The sequence below is a fragment of the Amphiura filiformis genome, chromosome 5 (genome assembly GCF_039555335.1).
Source record: "Amphiura filiformis chromosome 5, Afil_fr2py, whole genome shotgun sequence".
Lineage (NCBI taxonomy): Eukaryota > Metazoa > Echinodermata > Ophiuroidea > Amphilepidida > Amphiuridae > Amphiura > Amphiura filiformis.
The window spans coordinates 75244753-75266601 of NC_092632.1; the positions used below are offsets into that span (position 1 = coordinate 75244753).

General features: G+C 35.8%; 1 protein-coding gene across 1 annotated transcript; it reads left to right on the plus strand.

Annotated features, from left to right (window-relative positions):
• Positions 1-340: 340 nt before the first annotated feature.
• On the plus strand, positions 341-10530 carry LOC140153712 (single-strand DNA endonuclease ASTE1-like). Its single transcript, XM_072176537.1, has 2 exons — positions 341-475; positions 5496-10530. The coding sequence occupies exon 2, from the start codon at positions 5516-5518 to the stop codon at positions 7382-7384; it is 1869 nt and encodes a 622-aa protein (XP_072032638.1). The 5' UTR covers positions 341-475; positions 5496-5515; the 3' UTR covers positions 7385-10530.
• The last annotated feature ends 11319 nt before the right edge of the window (positions 10531-21849 follow it).

A 21849-nucleotide genomic window follows, 5' to 3' on the forward strand; every position in this document is an offset into this window, starting at 1 on the left:
TATTTATTTATTTATTTATTTATTTATTTATTTATTTATTTATTTATTTATTTATTTATTTATTTATTTATTTATTTATTTATTTATTTATTTATTTATTTATTTATTTATTTATTTATTTATTTATTTATTTATTTATATTGCAGCAAATTACATATATATATATCTGCATTTAGACGGTGAATAATATACACGTTTTAAACTATTTTTAACTAATTTGTAAATAAATACACAGAACGAGTACTCGGTTTGCCATGCACGTACAAAAATACCACTGCAACAACTTCTATACGACTGGAATAAGTCTAACTGCGCCGGGGAATTCCCACATAGCCTATCGAAATTTCACATTTTCATGTACACGCAATGGCAATGAAAGCACGCACGTACAATAGCTTACAATCGTCAAATGCATGGCTATCGGAGGGAATTTTGCGTGGAATAATCACATTTTCATCCTGATTTAGCTTCTGCGGTAAGCATTTTTTTATTACCATTATAACTTACAAGCGCGCGAATAGCTGCGAATGTTACTAATAGGCCTACCTACCATGGTTTTACCACATGGCATTATCAAAAAGCTTTAAATTGTCAACCGTGTCTTGTTCATTGGAGCATTTAGTGAAGCCAATTTCTTAATTGTGCCTTTTTTCAGGTGTACACTAGCTCGAGATACTCTAGCTAAAATACAGGTTTACATTTACTATCTTACATTATCTTGCTGTATTTCAGCTAGAGCTCCAAATGACAAGCTTCCGGGTTTTTTTGGAGAACAATACTGTTACGTAAGATGAAGAAGAAACCCGCCTCGGAGCCCGCCCTACTCATTATTTCATTGTACTTATTGCAATTTGCCTCCACACATTTCGTAATCAACACAAAGCTTTTGTGAGGATTAGTGAGTGGATAAGAAATTGACAGTGGAGGATACGAAGGACACGCCGATTGTTAGTTGTCAATCATGAATTGCCGCAACGTATATAAATATTTTACTGCATGGCATTCCGCAAACACCAAGACAAATTATGCCGTATTTTCCAAAGATCATCTCATATGAAGTAAGCTGAATGCGATCTGTACTTTTGTAACATTCCGATCGCTTTTGATCACCTATTATCGGCGAATTTGCTTGAAAACACGCGAGTTCATGTTGTGTAAACATAATTAGCATAGACACAAATGAAATTACGATGCAATACAATGCAATTTGAATGCGCAACAGATCTATAGTAATAGAAATAACGTTGCCCGGTTTTATGCAGAATTAGACCCTGTCTGGTGTACACAGAGCACTCTGTTTGAACTCCTGTAGAAATAGTATTATTAAAGGTACATTGGCAAGTAAATAATGTATTTGAAGCTTACATTTTTCTCTTTCTAGTCATGTTTTAAAAAAATTGTATGATTTTTGAAAGTTGAGAAAATCATCATGAAAATTAAGGTAAAATTCAACTTTCATTTGTTCAATGCAGATGAATTTTTATTTCTTTGAAACTATTTTTTTTTTTTTTTTTATATACTCAGACACATAAATGCCAAATATCTAGTTGATCTGAAAACCGAAATGTTGTTTTTGAGCATGATATTTGTAACAGCATGCACAGAAAATGTTGAAAAATCAACTGCACTCAATACACTTTGTACAGTCCACTTGTGTGTGGGTCGTTGTGCACCCATGCATGATTGGATAAAAACGGTCACAGTGCCTCCTATATGTTTGCATTGAAAATGTGGCTTCAAAACTGGGCCAATTTTTAGACATAAAATTAGTCTAATTTCATCATTTTATGACTTAAAGTGATAATTTTGGTATTATTCTAAACCTATTTCTTGTGCTCTTTCCAATGGTATAACTTTCCAGGCGATTCAACACTTTCCTAATTTTTAGTCACATACCTACATGATAGCATGGGCATACAGAACCGGAATACAGAAACCCATGACATGTTTTATTTAGCTTTGCAACATAAGAGAGAGAATCAAATAGAACAAAATAATGATTAAGCAGCAGCAAGTACGACTGTACGACTAGTACAAAGCTTCAAATAATTAGTAACGTCCCGAGTAACGTACATGTACGTATACTATACGTACACATACAGTGATACAGGGTGTCCCAGAATGATCGATACCAGGAAAGTTGGATTTTTTAGGTATGAAGAGCATTACTATTGGTAGTATTGTTTTAAAGTCTACAATTTACATATATTTAGCTTTCTTAGGAATCTTTAGATTTTAGAAATTGGATGTTTCTAATAAAAGTAACCTGAGGTTATTGCGTAAAAATGGTAAATTCCAAGTTTTGACAAAACAACCTATTTTGAAAACCTGTAGGCCTACTGTTAATGTTCAGCAGAAACTTATTTGGAAAATGCTATTCAGGTACATTGTGTCCTGTTTATTTTTACTTCCACATAATCGATATCTATCAGTTATTTATGATGTTCTTTGACAGCAGTTTTGAAGAAAAGTATTGCGGTGTGTGAGTTTCATCATTTTAAATGCTGGCAGAGATGGATTTGTCATAAAAGTATAGAGAATGGTTGTCCTTAGTGTCGTAGCATTTATTCATGCCCACAGTGTTTTGGCAAACCCACAGCTAGTTAACGGAAAAGATTAAAGTTTACTGCGTATGATCCTTGAGGAAGTTATATCATCTGTAATAATGACATTTTGGGTAAAAATTGCATAAAATGTATGATTTTAACCTAAATATCTGAAGTCATAACTTTCACATAATCCCATATCAAGAGGTATTAGCATTGTAAGCTCTACATCTATTCCAAATTTGGTGTATTTTTTATAAAAGGAATGTAGAAGTTAATATTATATTGCACAGTACGGCTGGACGATGTGATAAAGCATCCATGTGTATAAATGATGCCTTTACATATATGCAGTTTTCGTCCATTTTCAGAAATATCAGTGTCACACCAAAATGAATCGAGCTATTTCAATGAAATTCACGATTAAGTAGGAGATAAAGTGTACAATTGTATTGCACTGACTAAAATTGGATACACTTTTGACTATATATTTTAATTTTTTTTTCAAACACGGTATAGATCACTCTGGGACACCCTGTATGTGAAGGTGCTATTCGAATGACCACCAAACGAACCGTGACGCTGGGGGACTGTGCATAATTTTTTTGTTTGACCCTCTAGGCTGCCGATTATTTATTGCATAGTTGCGTTTTCCAGTCACGTTGCACAAGGGCTGCTTGCAAAAATAAATTCGTTTTATTGTGTGGATTTTAAGTTTGCGTTGGTTTATTATGATGTAAAAAGTATAATATTAAATAGTTGAAATTAAAATTAAGATCATTATTTAAATTTAAATTTAAATTTTGAATTGAGTTTGAATTGATTTAAATTCGAATTTGAATTCTATTTGTAATTTAATTTAATTTAACTTTATGATAGCTTACCTTTATTTCAATTTTGTTGCGGAGCCAGGAGGGGGTGCACAGTGGAAGTAAATAAAATGAAATAGCTGTGCTGCCATGCAGCAGCAACTTTCAACTTTGGCTTCTATGGGCAAAATGTGTGAACGTAAGTCTTCAGGGGTACATGCTCAAATTGGGGTCTTTCCAGGGCCGTTCCGACCATTAGGCCAACGCAGAGGGGCACAAAAAGGTGAAAAAAGAAAAAATGGAAGAAAAGAAAGAAAAGGGAAGAAAAAATGAAAGCCGATAAAAAGAAGAAAAAAGAAAAAAGGGGCGAAAAGAGAAACAAAAAACAGGGCGGAAAACGAAAAGGGGTCCAAAATACTAAGTGCCGAAGAAGAACAAAAAGTGAGATAAAAAAATACAGAAAAGAAGGAAAACGGTCGTGGGCAGTATACAAACAGGTCAAAACTGATGAGTTTTTAAGGGGGTAACCCCCCTAACACTTTTTTGGTATGCTTTGGTGGGCGGCAGGGAGAGGCTTTGCCTAGGGCGGCAAAATGCCTAGGAACGGCCCTGGGTCTTTCAGGGGAAAGTACTAAGTTTTGTTAGTCACGAAAGGATACTGATATAGTCTCAAGTGATAATATTGTTTTGGAACAAAGGGTCTTTCTGTGGGAAATTAAAAAAACCCGGTGCAGTGCACAATTTTAAAGGGAATCTTTGATGGGGATTTTCTTTTTTAAAATGAAGTGGACCTTTGAGTGTCAAATAAGAAACATATGGAATCTTTGGGCGGTGGTTAAAAATTATGGGTTATTTTAAGGAGCACATGTGATGCTGATACAAATATCAATAATTGAGCCCCTTCGCTCTCTCGGAAATGGTGGAAGAGGGTATGCAGTTACGGTGGTGAGTTTAGCGGCATCAATCGTCTATAGGCTAAAGCACTTATTGTTAAAGCCTATTTTATACGATTTGGCAAATTTTAATTTGGATTTTTCTTTCCCAAATATTATGAAATATTATTAGTAACAACTGTCAGGAATTTTTTCTGGTCATTTTAAGCCAAACTAATGAGGAAAAATTAAAGAAACCTCACCTTCAAAGTTAGGGGGGATTTAAAGTCATAATTATAACTTGAATTCAAACTTGCTCTGTCATGTCTGTTGTCCTAAGAATAACATGAATTTGACTGAACCCAGCAAACATAAAACGTTTTCGACATCATTCGTAAAAGGTTAGAAAAGGTTGCCAGAAAACGTTTGAATGTCCGGTTATATAATGGACATAATAAAGGGTATAAAATGTTTTCATAACATTCAAAAACTTTTGTTGACAGCCTACTGCAAATATTTTAACATAATGTGATTTAAGTGTTGACAAAATATTTGGCAAAAAATGTTTGCAAAAATATTTTACAATAACATTTTAAAAACATTAAAAAAATATTGTTGTATTGTGTTTTCTTGCAAAACGTTTTAAAACGTTTTTATGACCTTTATATAACCCAACATTTAATGTTATTAAAACGTTTTTATCTAACTTGCATAAAACGTTTTAAAAACATTCTTGTGTTTGCTGGGAATCCAATTATAGGTCTAAGTTGGGACATGTATAAACATTACCAATATTCAAAAAACTCAGGTTTAAAAAAAATTGACCGAACTCATTTTAAAAGATCGTACATTATGGCTTTAAATAGATAATCAAAAAATACTCTTATGCTCATTTATAAGGAAAAAGGAATTTTAGCGCATTTCTTATTTTTGTTTTTCATGTTTCTGAGATGATTTTTTAATCATCAGGAAAATCAGTATTAATAATCGGCTGAAAAAGTGTGCCAAAAATGCAATACAAAATCCCGCGTCCGCACAGCCTCTTTTTTTTTTTACTAAAAACAAAAACGTGCATAACATAAGTTGTTGACCAAAGAAAGCTGAGACAAACCCCCTTTTTACAGCCAAGTGGGACTTTAGATTTTCTGAGTAAAAGGGGTACTATTAAGCCACATGAGCAACTGCACATTTGTAGTTGTACTAGAATTTATAAAACGGAGCTGAATTTTCAAATGATTTCAATATACTATAATTTTCTTTCTTTTCAGTTACCGGTATTACTTGCAAAATGGGTCTTCCAGGTTTATATGGGCATGTCAAGAAACATCCAGACATGTTCCATGAGCGGCATCTCCGAGACACCAAGCTTGTCATTGATGGTCTTGGACTACTTCGTCATCTGTATGAAGGACTGGAGAGTAAATTTGGAGGAGAGTATCCACAATACCATCAAAACTGTACATTGTTTTTTGATAATCTTCAAAGATGTGGCATCACGGCTTATATCGTGTTTGATGGGGCGTGGGATCTTGATGATAAGAAGTTTAAGACACTGCTAAAGCGACACAAGGAGAAGCTGCATGTGGCACAAGCAGTGAGCAAAGAGCGCAGGTACCATGGGCAGAGAATGTTGATTCCCGCATTTGCCCTTCGCATCCTACAAGACATGGCTCGTGATAGAAGTGATGTTTTTGCTGTCACAGCGGACTTTGAGGCAGATGATGAAATCGTCGGTTTGGCAAATCATTTCAAATGTCCCGTCCTTGCTTTAGACAATGACTTCTTTGTCTATCCACTACAGGGTGGTTATATTCCATTCCCAAACCTAGAGTGGAAGAATCCAGAAATGCTGATTCTGGATCAAGAAAGTGCAAAGCGACCCAGAAAGGAATATCTCTCATGTTCAGTATTTGATTCGCAGGATGAGCTTTGTAAGACTCTCGGAATCAAGAAGGATCAGCTTGCTCTTCTAGCAACCATTCGTGGTAATGACTACATGGAGAGGGACTCACTAAAGGCATTCCACGAAAGTGTCAAGGTACCTTATGGTGGTAAAGGTTACGATGTGCTTGGAAAGTGGATAGCAAAGCACCATGATAAGAATGCAGATGATATATTGGGTGAAGTACTAGATATCATGAAGCTGTCAGGCGAAAAACGACAAGAAGTAGAAAATCAGGCAAAATTATCTATCAAAATGTATTCAAGTACCCCTGAAAGCCGTCTCGTGGAATTCTTCCATGGAAAGACAGATGTTTCACCTACATCTCTAGAGAAAGCGTCCACTTCAGCAGCAACGACGACCCCACTGGAGTCTGCATCTGCATCAGGTCAGTCTCAAAAGGAATCAACAGATACGTATGAAAAACTCGGTCTGCCTTCTCAAATGGTACAGCATATTAGAGCAGGTAAATTGCACTCGATGTGGGTTAACGTCTTCGTGAGAAGAGAGTTTATCGGATTGAAACAAGTAGAAAATTTCCACCGAACCAGCGCGAATGATATTTCAAAGGATATCAGAGCTATTCTCTATGGGGTGATCTTGGGAAAGGAAACTAAAAGTGTTAAAGAATATGATCGGGAGTCGCGAAGTAGTAGAGTAATGGAAAAGAGTGTTGATATACCACAGGAGTTAGAGAATTATGGAACCCTGCCTGTGCTTGATGCCATTGATGAGATGTCAAAAGAAGAACGTAAGAAATTGCTTCTAGCAAGTCTGCATCAAACGGAAAGCGTTTCCCAGGAAGATCTTCAACTTCCAATGGCAGTCACCAGATATTGGTACCAAAAGCTGAAGTCTCGGCAGTTTATTAACAGTATCGTTCGTGGTCTTGTTGTTGGATTTCTTATGTATCCAGACGAAAGCATGGTGAAAGTCTTCAACAAGTACCTGAAGGACCTTCCTAACGCGATTATTGACGTCCTCCATCCTTTCGCGGAATGGCAAAGTTGTCTGCTGTATGCCAATGATCTCAATGTTCTGTTGAATGAGCCACTGCCCAAATTTGATATGGCAAAGATGTTTAGTGGAAGACAAACCCAACAGTTGGTGGAGTTAGTCAACGACAAAGGAGGTACTTTCAACAAGATTCTCGACGAATTCCCATCTTTTAAGGAGAAATACTTAGAGCTGTGGAATTATGTTAAATGCAAATAGGAACCAAATTGATCGACAATTTAACGGTGATGTTTGCCAAGAAATACAAGGAATTGATATTTGAACAACTTTAAGAGGAAATGTTAATTTCATCTGTGGATTTTGTTCATTTTGAACAATTCCAAAGAAAACAGTGATTTGATGAGTTGCCAGTCCGATGAAACCACTAGTGTAGTGGTGAAACGTCACAAAAATGTGCATAAAACATCTTTATTTTCATTAGGAATTGTTCAAAATGAACAAAATACACAAATACAACAGTACAAGGAGTAGTCGGTGCGTAGAAGTGTCAGAAAAGAAGAAAGCGGAAGGAAAAAAGACAAGGAAAAAAAGCATGATAAATCATACATAAACAAAATACCTGTATAGTCATAAAAACTACAGCAGTTTTAGAGAACTGACATTATTGAAGGCGCTATTGTAGGTTTTGTGTTACCGGGGCAATTTTTTACTTATGTATTAAAGCTATTGAAGGCAAATTTCACTTTACACGGTTTAGTTACAATAGCGCAAAAGAAATCTCTCTTGTTATGTTATAATTTGTTTTCTGCAATGCGTGTATAGAACCAGTGGCTCCAGGACATCCCCCAATAATTTTAATGGTGAACCATAGGGCCCACACTGGTCCCTTATCATAACTTGGGCGGGGCCCCATTGCCCTCCCCTCATATTTAAAATCTTCTGGAGCCTTTGAGAACGATATCTTTGTTTTATCTTTCCCCAGAGAGGGAGCACGGATGTATAAATATGGTATTATATGAATGTACAGGCAGGGTGAGTAAAAAAAAGTACAACAGGATAAATAAATCCATTTTTATTTCAAAAAACAGGTTAAACTTTCTGTTTTAAAACGGTATATAAATGATATACTCATTCTTGACATTGTGTGAAAAAATGAAGTAATTAGCATTTCTGTATTTATGACACATTTTACTGCGATGCCCAATTGTAATGCTTGTCCACGTGACATATAAATTTTGAATGTCAGCACATGTAAGGATAGATTGGGAACAACTGCCATTTTCTTAACCTCCTTGGCATCCAAAGTGTTGTTGCCCCTGGTCTTGAAGTAGAAGAAACGCTATTTGTTGTTATTTTCATATTCTCTATAAAAGAAAGATACAAAATTGTGGGCGGGTTTTTCAAATGTCGAAAGGAAATGCGTGCAAAATGAAGTGGAGGGAATTACAAAATATCCACCAAATAGGACATATTGGGAGTAGAAAAACTGGAGTTGGAATAGGGTGAAATATGAAGTAATGAATACTTAAAAGGGCATTTCGTGATCCACAGCATCATATCCCCCCACTTTTTCAGTGGCGTAGATTTCTTTTTGACATTGGGGGGATGGGGTTCGAAAAAAATTCTTGAAGTACCACCTTTCAGCGACAGAATAAGTTAATGGTACAATGCGCGCGAAAGGTAAATTGATGAAATATGGTGGAAAAGTGGAATAAACTCCCGCTCGCGCGAAGCGCGGAAAATTTGCAATTTTGGGGCTAAAATGGCCAAATATGAGGTTAATTTGGCTGAATTTGGTCAGAAACCCACATGATGATTGTATGGACCATCCCGGGGGGTAACCCCGGGATCTACGCCTATGCACAGTGTAATGACGTACACATAATCATAACTCGCAAACGCAATGAATCTGAATCAACTGAAATTTTTGGAATAAGCTTTTTAGTGAATATCTACTGATAAATGTCATAAATGGAGGATGCTAGGATCACGAAACTACTTTAAGTAATGTTAGGAAGTTTGTTTGAACCGAAAAAAGGAACTGAAATAATGCAAAGTCAGTTTCAGATATGGTGTCTTTATTGCGTATTGTGTGCTCTCATTCAAAATACAGTAAGCCAAAAAATTAGGTACCAGTTGTGTTCACCCCTGTATATCCTAAATAAAGAAAAATGTGTCAAAAATTAAAGAAAACGGAATCAAAAGTTGCATTTTTATGTTCTAATCAATGAAACCACGATGCTAGTTTTAACGTGTTAATCACTGGAAGCACGGGCTGCTTCTCTTCTTCGTGAACGCATCGTGTACAAATCATTAGGGCACGCAACTTTTAAATTGGCATCTTCCTTGGGTTTTTGGATCGTCATATCTTCATTTCTTGAACAATTTCAACAAATGAGGTCTTAAATTCGAGCTAAAAGATGCAGCTATTGGCTGCTGGTTCCAATTATGACATTTCTGTCTTTGTTTAGGATATACAAGGGGTGAGCATAACTGGTACCTTAATTTTTTGGCTTACTGTATAGGCGTACATGGTGCCTCAAAAATGTATTGAAACTTTCTACAGTGGGAAAGTTCAACTTGGTTCTCACGTAAATATCAATTCTTTGCCATACCCCCCCTATTGCACTTTTTTTTTTTTAACTCACCCTGTATTTCATAAAACATTGATTCGATTTTGAGATATAGCCAAACAAAGGAAACATTTCCTTTGTTTCCTATTGTTTGGGAAACTCTTTAATTGCTCATACCTGTGGAAGTGGTTGTTCAATATCATTTTCTGCAAAATGCAGCTTTGTAAATAAAGAAACTGAAAATTGAATATTTCAGAGTTCTGACTGATTTTGCTTGATCGCATCACATTTTGTGTGTCTGTTGAACCCTCCGATGTTTTCTTCTCATATAAAACATGTTTCATTCTGTTTTGAAGTCAAAAGGTATATCACCGTATATGTCGTGTGGCTCAAATAGGACCATATTATTATTCCTGAGTAAGCAGTTAGACAGCCGCATCTTGAAGATTTTTAAAGACATCCAAAGCTACAATATGATGCTGTCTAACTTTTGGCTTCAGTTTTTAACCATTTCCGATGTACCAAATCGGTATTCGCTTTAAATAACATATCTTAACAACCAAATATCACATTTTCATCAAATAATTTTTATTCTGTAGCCTAGATTTAATTAAGAGTAGGCTATAATCATAATTTCAATTGTCTGGCGCGTAAGACAAGAGAAATGTGATGATGGAGGTAGAACTTTTTGAACGACCCTCGTATAATTTCATAATTGTTTGCAAATAATAACACAATTAAAATGTGTCCGTATAATGGTATATTTTTGCTTTAACTTGTGGCGCATAAATGAATGCTGTTGTTGGGAAAGGATCCATCCAACAAAAAAATAAATTTTAAAATAAATTTTGGATTTATAAAGCGCCTTTCTCCAGATCTTAGAGGACTCAAAGCGCTGTAATTTCGCTGCAATGGTGAATCATCACAATCAGGTCGCATCAACTAGGCCAGTTGCTGCCGAACGGCGCACACCTATCCGCATTTAGATTGTAACATCCACCAATTATCTGTGCAGCTCCCCAAATTCCATTGGGTGAAGGAAGTTTTGATAACCAAACAACTAATCACCGATTTTTGCGATACAGGAGGAAACCGGAGATCCCGGAGAAAACCTGCGAGAGCGAGCATGGAATCAGGATAAACCAAGTGCACATGAGTCCTTGGGCCACGCCGGGGCTTGAACCCGGGACCTCAGTGGTGCAAAGCGAGGGAACTACCGCTGCGCTAACTCGCCCTCAAATTCCTAAAAATTTATATTATTTTGTTCTTCACCCTATTTACAGTCATTTGTCATGTTTGTAGCATTTTTTCGGACGTTTTCTGACACTTTGCGTCCAAAAGCATGCGCAATGAAAGTGGTTTGACACAAGAATGACAAGATGTGCTGACGTAATTTTAGAACAGGTTTGATAGAGTTACTAAGTATACAATGGATAAGGTCCTTATTAAGGGTTGGTAAGGGACCGTTCACAAACACTTGTTGGGGGGGGGGGGCTGATGCAAAAAAAAATTATCGCGAAAATTTTTCGGGCCCCTTTCAGACCTCAAAAATTTCAGCCCCCCCTTTTTTTTTTTTGACATGAAAATTATGGGTCAGTCAACCCCATAGAAAAACATATAAACTCAATTTCCCAGGAAAATTTGTCATCTTTTCAGGGCCCCTTAGGATGGTCAAACCTTTAGGGCCCCCATTTTTGCATCAGGCCTCCAACAAGTGTTTGTGAACGGTCCCTAAAGTTGAGTATATGCCTACATGTAGAAAGAGTATATTCCTAGGCTAGCATTAGAATTTCATCAAGGGTGTATAATAACAAGAAATGTCTTTAAAAAAGACAATGCCTCCAAGATACCAGTGGGCACCTTTTGTTATTAGTTACGGAGACACTTATAATGCTAGCTTTAAGGTAACGCTATTGGATATAGATTTTTGTCTGATTGAAATATGTGAGTCCATTCTCTCCTGATTACAAGACTGAAAATTTTTATTTTAATCGGATATTCGGTTACCAAAATATGGCCTGTCAAAATGGCGCGAAACCAAGAAGTTGGCAACAACTTTCTTTTATTTTTGTTATGCAATGTTGTCAGGTAGGCCTTATTTTCTAATTATATATGCAAGAATTATACAAAGTAAAATGTTCAGATCGGCTACAAAATAAGATATAAAACCCATGGATGCCTTTGGCAAATTTCCATTTGCATAATTAATTAGGGCCCTAATCAACTTTTTTAATAAGTGGCCCTAATTAATTATGCAAATTGAAATTTGCCAAAACGCAACCGTAATTGTGTAGTATAGTGTGTGTTCTACCCATGTACCATGCCTCAGTACCATAGCTCTTTTAATTGTATCTGAAATCTTTACTTTGCATAATTCATGCATGTAATTAGAAAATCATCTGGCAACTTGACTTGTCAAAAATATAGAAAATAAAAAGAAAGTTGTTGCCAATTTTTTGTTTTGGTTTCGCGCCATATCTCAAGAACCGAATGTAATCTACAGGGCATAAGCTTTAACATATTATTTAAATAGAAAGAAAATCTAAATTTGTGCATTAGCCAATAGGGCCACGGTCACCTAAAGCCATCTTGCAATCTTGCAGATAATTCTGATGTATGAAATAAGACCTTCAAACTTTCAGATATGAAGAGTTCCAGATGCAGGCAGCCGTTTCTGTTTTTTAAATATAGGCCTAAGTTGTATATTATGTGTTGTTTATTATATTTTGTATTCAGGACTAAAATAATATTAATATTATTATATTGGGGGGTCTTTTCATAGGCCATTACTTTTTTGTATGTGTAATTGAATATGAAATCAAAAACATTATTGTTTTGTTTTGTTTCCTTCATTTGTGCTTTGTCTTGCATCGAATGGGCCAATATCAACACCTTGTTTGTAAGAAGTATTGTGTGGAGAAAGATGATTCTTGCATTTTATTTTTATTTTTTAATATCTTAACAAACCAAAAGCAAATTTCTCAGTCATAGTCTTGAAACGGTCATGGGTATGCATGCAAAAATATTGCAACAGTACTCAGTAGAATGTAAAAAACTGACATACATACCACCAACAATCCACATGACCAACCACGCATGGGAATTGGGGAAACAAATACTTTAAAACGAATTATTCCGAATTATATCAACGCAATAAAATTGCAATACTTTAGTACATGTATTTGAACAGCAATGAAGCCAGCCATAGGCGCGGCTAGGCGTATCATACCATACATTGCAGATTTGCAGTTCAAATGCATCATGATCATGACGTGATCATTGTGGCCTAGTCGAGCTAGGCCTGCATGCCAGTCGGTCTGCTGACTCGCCGCGGCACAAAAATACCTCCAATTTTGCACAAAACAATCCATGATGTCAAATTATCACATCCAAAGTGTCGCCATGAACGTCAGCTTCAACTTCTCCAGCCAAAGTTTTTGCATTGATAATCAGGTTTCATGTAATCATGAAATTAAACCTTGTTTGATGTTTATTTCCATTGCCACAGCATAACGGTTTTCAAACTTGTCTTCTACGATAAAGCTGCTGATGAGCGCTGAGGCTACAACCTATAATTAAAGACCGAATTAAAAAGACTAGTTTGCGTCTGACGTCATGACAAAGGCGCGCCGTGATTGGTTGCTGACCTGCGCAATATGGCATTTTGGTCTGGTTGACAGGACGGCATACGCAAGCTAGTCTTTTTAATTCGGTCTTCAATTATACAACATATGAGTTTGAAAATATTCTAATGCATAATTCATGAACTTGATAGACCCACGCCATTGGCGCCACGTGCTAGGTGTTTCTAGAATCCCTATAGAATAAGATTAATTTTAATGCTAATTTATTGCACATGCTGAGGAAGCGTGATTACCTTTTTGAACATTCGGAAATGGCGATAGGTGAATTTATGTATGGCGCAGAGAGGTGGGGGATATATTTTGGGCTCTTAATATTGGGCGAAAATTAGAGTACTTGTTAGAATATAAATTTGTACAATCGGGCTACATGCCGCGCAATGTGCGGCATTAGCTGGCATTTTAGGTGTCAATTTCAAAGCAAACTACCTCCTGCGGAGGCAGAAAAACAAAATATGAAAAGGGAAGTCCTATTTGTCATAGTACGACCAATTGAAGCATTACATGTAATCAAGCGTAAATTAACGTCAGCAAAAACGAGAAGGTATCTACGTAAATAAAGTTTATCAATAGGAACAAAGTCCCAAACTACATGTAGGCCTACTAGCGTGATGATTGCTAAACTACGGTATGTCATGTTTACAAAGACAACTGTTTATAATTGTTGATTGAATTCGCGTGATTAAATAAAGGTAGGCCTACTGTACTACCATGCCACTGTCTCTGTTCTAACGTGTTTATTTATTTGGTGTGGGGTTTTCATGACAGCGAGATTTCTTTAGTTTAACTAAATTTCATTGTCATTTATTGGGTGGTTTATTTTTATAGCTAATTATTTTAGGGGATGGGCCTCAAAATAGGCCCTACCTTGGGCGAGCAGATGGCTGAAATCCGACCGACCCTAACCTCAGGGGTGCAAATTGTGATTTCTTCCTCAGGAGCAAGGGTTTTAGGCTCAAAATTTCCTCAATCATACCAGACATAAAAATAGCTTTATTCTGCATTCGAAAGATAAGAACATGAAGAATGGTAACATAGCATGTATTTGTAGAGAGACTCTACATGTAAAGTCTTTGAGCTCTCAAAAAGGCTCTTTTGAAACAATGTGCATGCATAGCGCCCAAAAAGTTTATTTTACACTAGTTTGGGGTGAATTTTGTTGTGACACAGGCTCCTTTCCCCTTTCTTTTGCACCCCCTTCGTTTTGTCAGATGGAGCACTTTTATATATCTTTTTGTTTGTAAGAGGGCACTATGCTCCCCTTGCAGGGCATTGCTCCATTGCCTCAAGCACCCTTTCAAACTTTGGAAGTTTGATAGACTTGTTGACAAAGTCATGGTATAGTATTGTGTTTTGTCACCACTCTTCAGTCCAGCATCTCAGCCAGTTTCATAACCGGTGAGCAAAATCATGTGTAGGCCTAAAGTGAGCTTCGTGTAGATTGAGTGAATCAGAGAGATACTTCTGAACATTTGACATACTGTCCATCAAAGTCTCCTGAGTCCTGCAACAAACTCGATTGATAACTTTTTATTGTCAAGAAAGTTTTTTTTTTTTTGCATGCAGATGGGATAATTATACAGATGTTAAGAAAATAATTCAATATTCGTACCTTTCAAATGATATTGTTAAAGAACACTCAGAAGAAGAAAGAGCAATTAAATGCCAAAATAAACTGTCTGTTACCAGACGAGCTAGTTGCAGGATTCGGGAGGTTTTTATGGACATTGGCTTTAACTTCCCAATTTTTGCATCATAGTTCATCCAATTTGAATATCAAGTTCAATTATTTTTTATTGATTTAGCCTTCTCCATTTGTTTCCTTTTAAATTTCCTCAGTAGGTCTTTGGTCAGTAGGTGCCACTTAGCCACTCGCTGACCATTCACTCTAAGAAATAAAGGTTCTAGATAGAACCTTTTTTGTCCTCTCAGGAGGACCCTCCCTCTTGAACCTCTAAAATGTTTTTTAATTATGGAGAACCCTTAAAGATACTAAAGAATGAAAACGGTTCTGTATCACATTTTTGTGGCCATTTTTCGGTTTTAAAACCATTTCTTGGTTCTTTAGAGGAACTCTAAGGGTTCTCCTGAGAGGACAACTTTAGAACCTTTTTAGAACCTTTATTTCTTAGAGTGTGGAATCTCAATTTCTGTTACCATGGCTGCCTTTGTTATGTTTACCTCTTAATGTTGGTCCATTTCCTCAAAATACCCTTTACAATTTGTTCAGTGCTTATGGTTCTTTTTAAATTTCCTCAAGATATTCTAGGTCGTCAGGCTCTCCTCACTGGCATTAGTATTGAATCAATACACTGAATTCCTTTATGACCTTTCCCCATAAAATTCTCATTGCTGCCTCTATATAAATTTCCTCAGATATGTGCCATGTTTTCACCTGCCTTCCCGGTTTCTTTTTTTCTTGTTAAAATTACATTGAATATCTCTTCTGGTGATAAATTGTAAATTTCCTCAAAAATGCATTTTACCCATTTCCATATTATGACACCAACACATTCCTCTTTTAAGGCTTTTATTTCTTGAACAATCATGTGAATTCTTCAAAATTTTGGATAACCATTGTCTTGAGATTTCCTCTCTTCCATTCAGTAACTACATTGCCTCACAACCCCACCTATTAACTTGCTGTCTTTTGCTGAGATCTGTTTCCTCCTACGTCATCTTCTACCTCACTCCGCCTCCTCTTCTTTTTCTTTCCTCTTTTTCCCTTTTCCCTCTTCCTCTCTTTTCTTTTTCTTCTCCCTCCCTCTTTTCCCCCTTTCTTTTTTTTTTCTCAAGGCATTATTTCCTCAATTTGAACTGTCATTTCCTAGGAGCGGTGCTCCCCGCTCCCACACAATTTGCATCCCTGCCTAACCTGGAAAAAAGTGTTTATTCTGAAAAAGAATACCGACCCTGAAATTCCAAATAAATTTTTTTTTTTCATTCAAAATATTTGACATCCTGAAAAATTTCTTCACACTTCTAAACTGTTTTAATTAAAACATGAAGGAAATGATACAGTGGAGAAATATTCCAATTCACACCTATTTGGGCAATTGATTACTATGCATGTTTTGGTTATGACTTTAAAAAAAATTAAAATCAGACCGACCGACCCTAACCAGGGACGACGGCTGTATATGGACAATGAAACATTTATGAAACATACCCAATAATATGCAACATTAGATAAGCCTAAAAGCGTTGTTTTTCCTGTACCTGGATACCCAATAATGTGCAAAGTTAGGTACAAGCATTGTTTTTCCTGTACCTGGATACCCAAGAAAGTGTAACATTAGATACAAGCATTGATTTTCCTGTACCTGGATTCCCAAGAAAGTGTAACATTAGATACAAGCATTGATTTTCCTGTACCTGGATTCCCAATAATGTGCAACATTAGATACAAGCATTGTTTTTCCTATATCTGGATACCCAATAATTATGCAACATTAGATACAAGCGTTGTTTTTCCTGTAACTGGATGCCCAATAACATGCAACATCAGATACAAGCATTGTTTTTCCTATATCTGGATACCCAATAATTATGCAACATTAGATACAAGCATTGATTTTCCTGTACCTGGATTCCCAATAACATGCAACATCAGATACAAGCATTGTTTTTCCTGTACCTGGATACCCAATTAATGTGCAACATCAGATACAAGCATTGTTTTTCCTGTACCTGGATGCCCAATAATATGCAACATCAGATACAAGCATTGTTTTTCCTGTACCTGGATACCCAATAATGTGCAACATCAGATACAAGCATTGTTTTTCCTGTACCTGGATTCCCAATAACATGCAACATCAGATACAAGCATTGTTTTTCCTGTACCTGGATACCCAATAATGTGCAACATCAGATACAAGCATTGTTTTTCCTGTACCTGGATGCCCAATAATATGCAACATCAGATACAAGCATTGTTTTTCCTGTACCTGGATACCCAATAATTATGCAACATTAGATACAAGCATTGATTTTCCTGTACCTGGATTCCCAATAACATGCAACATCAGATACAAGCATTGTTTTTCCTGTACCTGGATTCCCAAGAAAGTGTAACATTAGATACAAGCATTGATTTTCCTGTACCTGGATTCCCAATAACATGCAACATTAGATACAAGCATTGTTTTTCCTATATCTGGATACCCAATAATTATGCAACATTAGATACAAGCATTGATTTTCCTGTACCTGGATTCCCAATAACATGCAACATCAGATACAAGCATTGTTTTTCCTGTACCTGGATACCCAATAATGTGCAACATCAGATACAAGCATTGTTTTTCCTGTACCTGGATGCCCAATAATATGCAACATCAGATACAAGCATTGTTTTTCCTGTACCTGGATACCCAATAATATGCAACATCAGATACAAGCGTTGTTTTTCCTGTACCTGGATATGTCAAATACTGTGCAATTTACCATTTCAATAGTTTTCATCCCAACCCAAATCCTAACACAAACGCTAATCTAAATCCTAACCCATGTTCTTCATTCTTACCTAAACCCTAACTCTAACATTTAAAACCTAATTCTAATCCATTTTAGGTAAAAGCGCCATTTTACCCAACCGCTGAGTACCATATGAACAACCCACGTGGAAACCCAATGTTGGATAAAATTTTTACCCAACATTGGATAAATTGCTAAAAAGAAGCCAATGCTGGGTAAAATGTTTTACCAACAGGTTTTTTACCAAGTGTTCTAACAGCGTACTTCACTATCACATATTAAGCTTTGAAATGCGAGTTTGTTTTAAAGCTGAAAAAATTCTTCAGGGATTTTTCGTAGCATTTTATTTATAGAACATTATAAATTTGTTGTTGTTTTGTAATATCTTTGGTATGTCAGAGTTTGCACTTTTCTTTATTCATTATAAATTTGTTGTTGTTTTGTAATATCTTTTTGGTAGGTTAGAGTTTGCACTTTTCTTCATGCCTTTATGCACACTTCAGTAACGGCAAACAATATATCCAAAATATACCCGGATTTGACAAAGTATAAATTACACGGTTCTTGAAGCGACAGCTCAAGTTCAGTAATTGTGTTATAATCAGTGACGTCTGATACGCGAAGATAAATACTCCCAGAACTTTTCTCTGTTCCTAGATGTTCCTTTACGCTGTTATATGAAAAGTCACGATGTCCTATGTAGAAAATGAATACGCGTATGCATATGAGTCTACTGGTGGTAGAAATGGTGCCATACTGCAGTTACTGTCCGTTTTCCTATACACAATACACAGTGCTCTCACCATTGACGCGTGACCCCTGCAAATGATGTATGTTGGGAGAATGGACACTTGCCTAGTTAACATCACTGTGTGAAAAATAACCAGCCAATATTTTATTTATTCTCCAAAACTTCTAGCAAATATATTTCTCTAACATGACCTAAAATTACAGCTAGGTTAGATGTTCAGAAATGGTCGTACTTTTGTAAAATATGAGTGAGGGCAAGGCATAGCTAGCCAACTCCCCGTGTTATTTGAATGGAGATTTGACCGAAAATATTGGTATCGGACCGCTCACTTCTGAAGGATGCCACAAAAAAACCGGTAAAAGCTACATTTAAATTATTCTAAACAGGTTCTAGAAAATAAAGTTTTGTAACATGTCCTAAATTTTTAGCTAATTTAGGTGTTTGGAGAAGGTCGTACTTTTGTGTTTTAGGAAGGACATGTAAACGACAGATAACACCAAAAATATGAAGAAATTATTTCTAAACCGTGTTAAGTCAAAAATCATTATGTTGCTCATTTTCAAGAATGCTGGTTTACAAAAAGCACGACATTGTCTGATTTCGTGAACAAAGCCACACATAACATTGTTTCCTTTCGTTTCCTTTATAATCGGTTACCCAACTGAAGCTATGAATACCAGCTTTATTGCGATATCGCACATGAAAACAGTCACTTGTGCACAACCAGAGAAGATCCGATTTAATCAGTTGAGCTGTTTCAATGAGTGTTATCTTGGTATATACGTCTAGCCCTCTTCTTTTGTTCCATTATCTATTGTATTTCTTTTGTTCAAAGTCTAGTCAACTGTCGATTATATCAAGTAATGTGGACAGGTCAAGATAATCTGGACAGGTCAAGATAATCTGGACAGGTCAAGATAATCTTGGTCAGGTCAAGATAATCTTGGTCAGGTCAATCAATAAATTTTGAACAAGAGAAGTACATGTTCATATTTAGAAACACTGGCCACATTATTTGACTTTTTGGACATTTCAACAAACTTAAAATGCATCAAAGTTTAATATATTTTACACGATCAGCATAAATTATTATGCAAGTTTATGCATATTAGATTTAAATGAAGATGGTAAACAATACTTGTGTGTATTGAATGACACCAAGAACACCTATATTGAATAATGCAAATTAGTTTGTATTATGTCTTAAAGCCTGTATAATTAGGACGAGGATGTCAATCTACCTTTGTCCCCCCTCCCCCAACTAACGCAGATTCCGACAAAGTAGGTAACAAAACAAGAGCCATGAGGTCTTACAAATTAAGTTCAACCAAGGATATTTTGCACCTAAAATGCAGCACATTACAGGCCACAAGACTAGATGTAGAAAAACTACAACAATCTGCGGCCTAACCCCAACCAAAAAAGGTCGAGGAAGGTACCCAGGAATATGCGTTGATTTGGTTCAGGACATTTGTTCTATAAGTATATTAAAGATAAATATAAATTCTATGGTGTTAAATGAGTTACCGCCATGTCTAGGTAAAACACACCCACTTTGACCTTTGAACTATTTACATATTCATTATTAATATTACGAATATGTATAATCGAGTGGGACATGACCACAAGTGAATTGAATAGAATCTCCGGTTAAAATCAATGCTGTATTGATTTGATTAAATCACTTTCAATTGACACTAGATAAGACTCGTAGACTCAAACGCAGGACACACGGGAAGAATATTACACTGTCTCGGTGTGTTTTTATTTTTGGAAAACCCTAAACTTACACAAGATAATCATATCAGCTTTTCCAGTTTGTCTTTTGAAAATGAATAAACCATAACAACAAATTCGTTTATTTTGGCTCACCGTATATGTAAGATAAAGGGTTCAAAACAGACCATTACCATAGATAATCGGTGTCTTGTTGAGGTATGGTTCGCATGTTAGTCGCTCGGAAGGCTCGACCCCTTCGGGGTCTCGCCTTCCGAGCGACTAACATGCTCACCATACCTCAACAAGACACCGATTATCTATGGTAATGGTCTGTTTTGAACCCTTTATCTACTACTTAATAGCTTTTAATGGGGTTAAGTCCTGCAAAGGTCGAGATGAATTCTACTGTAGACATGACTGCATCATGCTCCTCATCAAGTTGGTGTAAGTAATGGAGCAATGGAGTTGGAACAGTCTAGCAACTGCTTAGGCGCTGGTCAAAACAGAGTTGACCATCTTCATGCTGGCTTGAACAATGGAGAAATAATAAGTAGTTATACAACAACGGTGAGTTATTTACTCATATGATGTTACTATTTCATGATGATGATACATTAGAAGTATTATAGGTAACATCATTGGCGTCCCAACAAACACAAAACGTTTTCGACATCATTCGCAAAAGGTTATAAAAGGTTGTCAGAAAACGTTTAAATGTCGGGTTATATAAAAGGTATATTAAGAGTATAAAACGTTTTCATAACCTTAAAAAAACATTTTTTGATAATCTACTGCTCAGCAAACAAAATTGTTTTACAGAAAACGTTTAAATGTCGGGTTTTATAAAGGGTATAAAAACGTTTTAATAACATTCCAAAAACATTCTTGAAAACTTGATACAAAACATTCTAAACAGAATGTTATTTTGGGGTTGAAAAAATATTTTGCGAAAAATGTTTGCCCAAAATATTTTCAATAACGTTTTAAAAACGTTTTCATGACCTTTATATAACCTGACATTAAAATGTTATTAAAAGGTTTTGAAAAAACATTTTAAGAACGTTTCTGTGTTTGCTGGGTTAAAATATTTTAACATAATGTTATTTAAGTATTGACGCAATATTTGGCAAAAATGTTTGCATAAATAGTTTACAATAACATTTTTTGAAAACATTTAAAAATATTTTTGTAGTGTGTTTTCATACAAAACGTTTTAAAACGTTATCATGACCATTATATAACCCGACATTTTAATGTTATTAAAACGTTTTTACCTAAACCAAAAGCCAAAATATAACTATTTAAAACGTTTTTAAAACGTTTTTGTGTTTGCTGGGGTATTATTTATAGGTGTATTTATTTATTATTATTATACTTTAAGAAAATCCAGTCGAAACTTTCACAACATGTCACATGGGGTAGAGAAATGAACTTCCTTTCTTGTATTTTTACGTGTATTTCAATTGGAGGTTTATTTAGTGATGTGGCCCCTTAAAAGGACACTTCGTGATCCGGCTTATCCCCTTGAGATTTTTATACATCAAAAACCTAGGATTATCA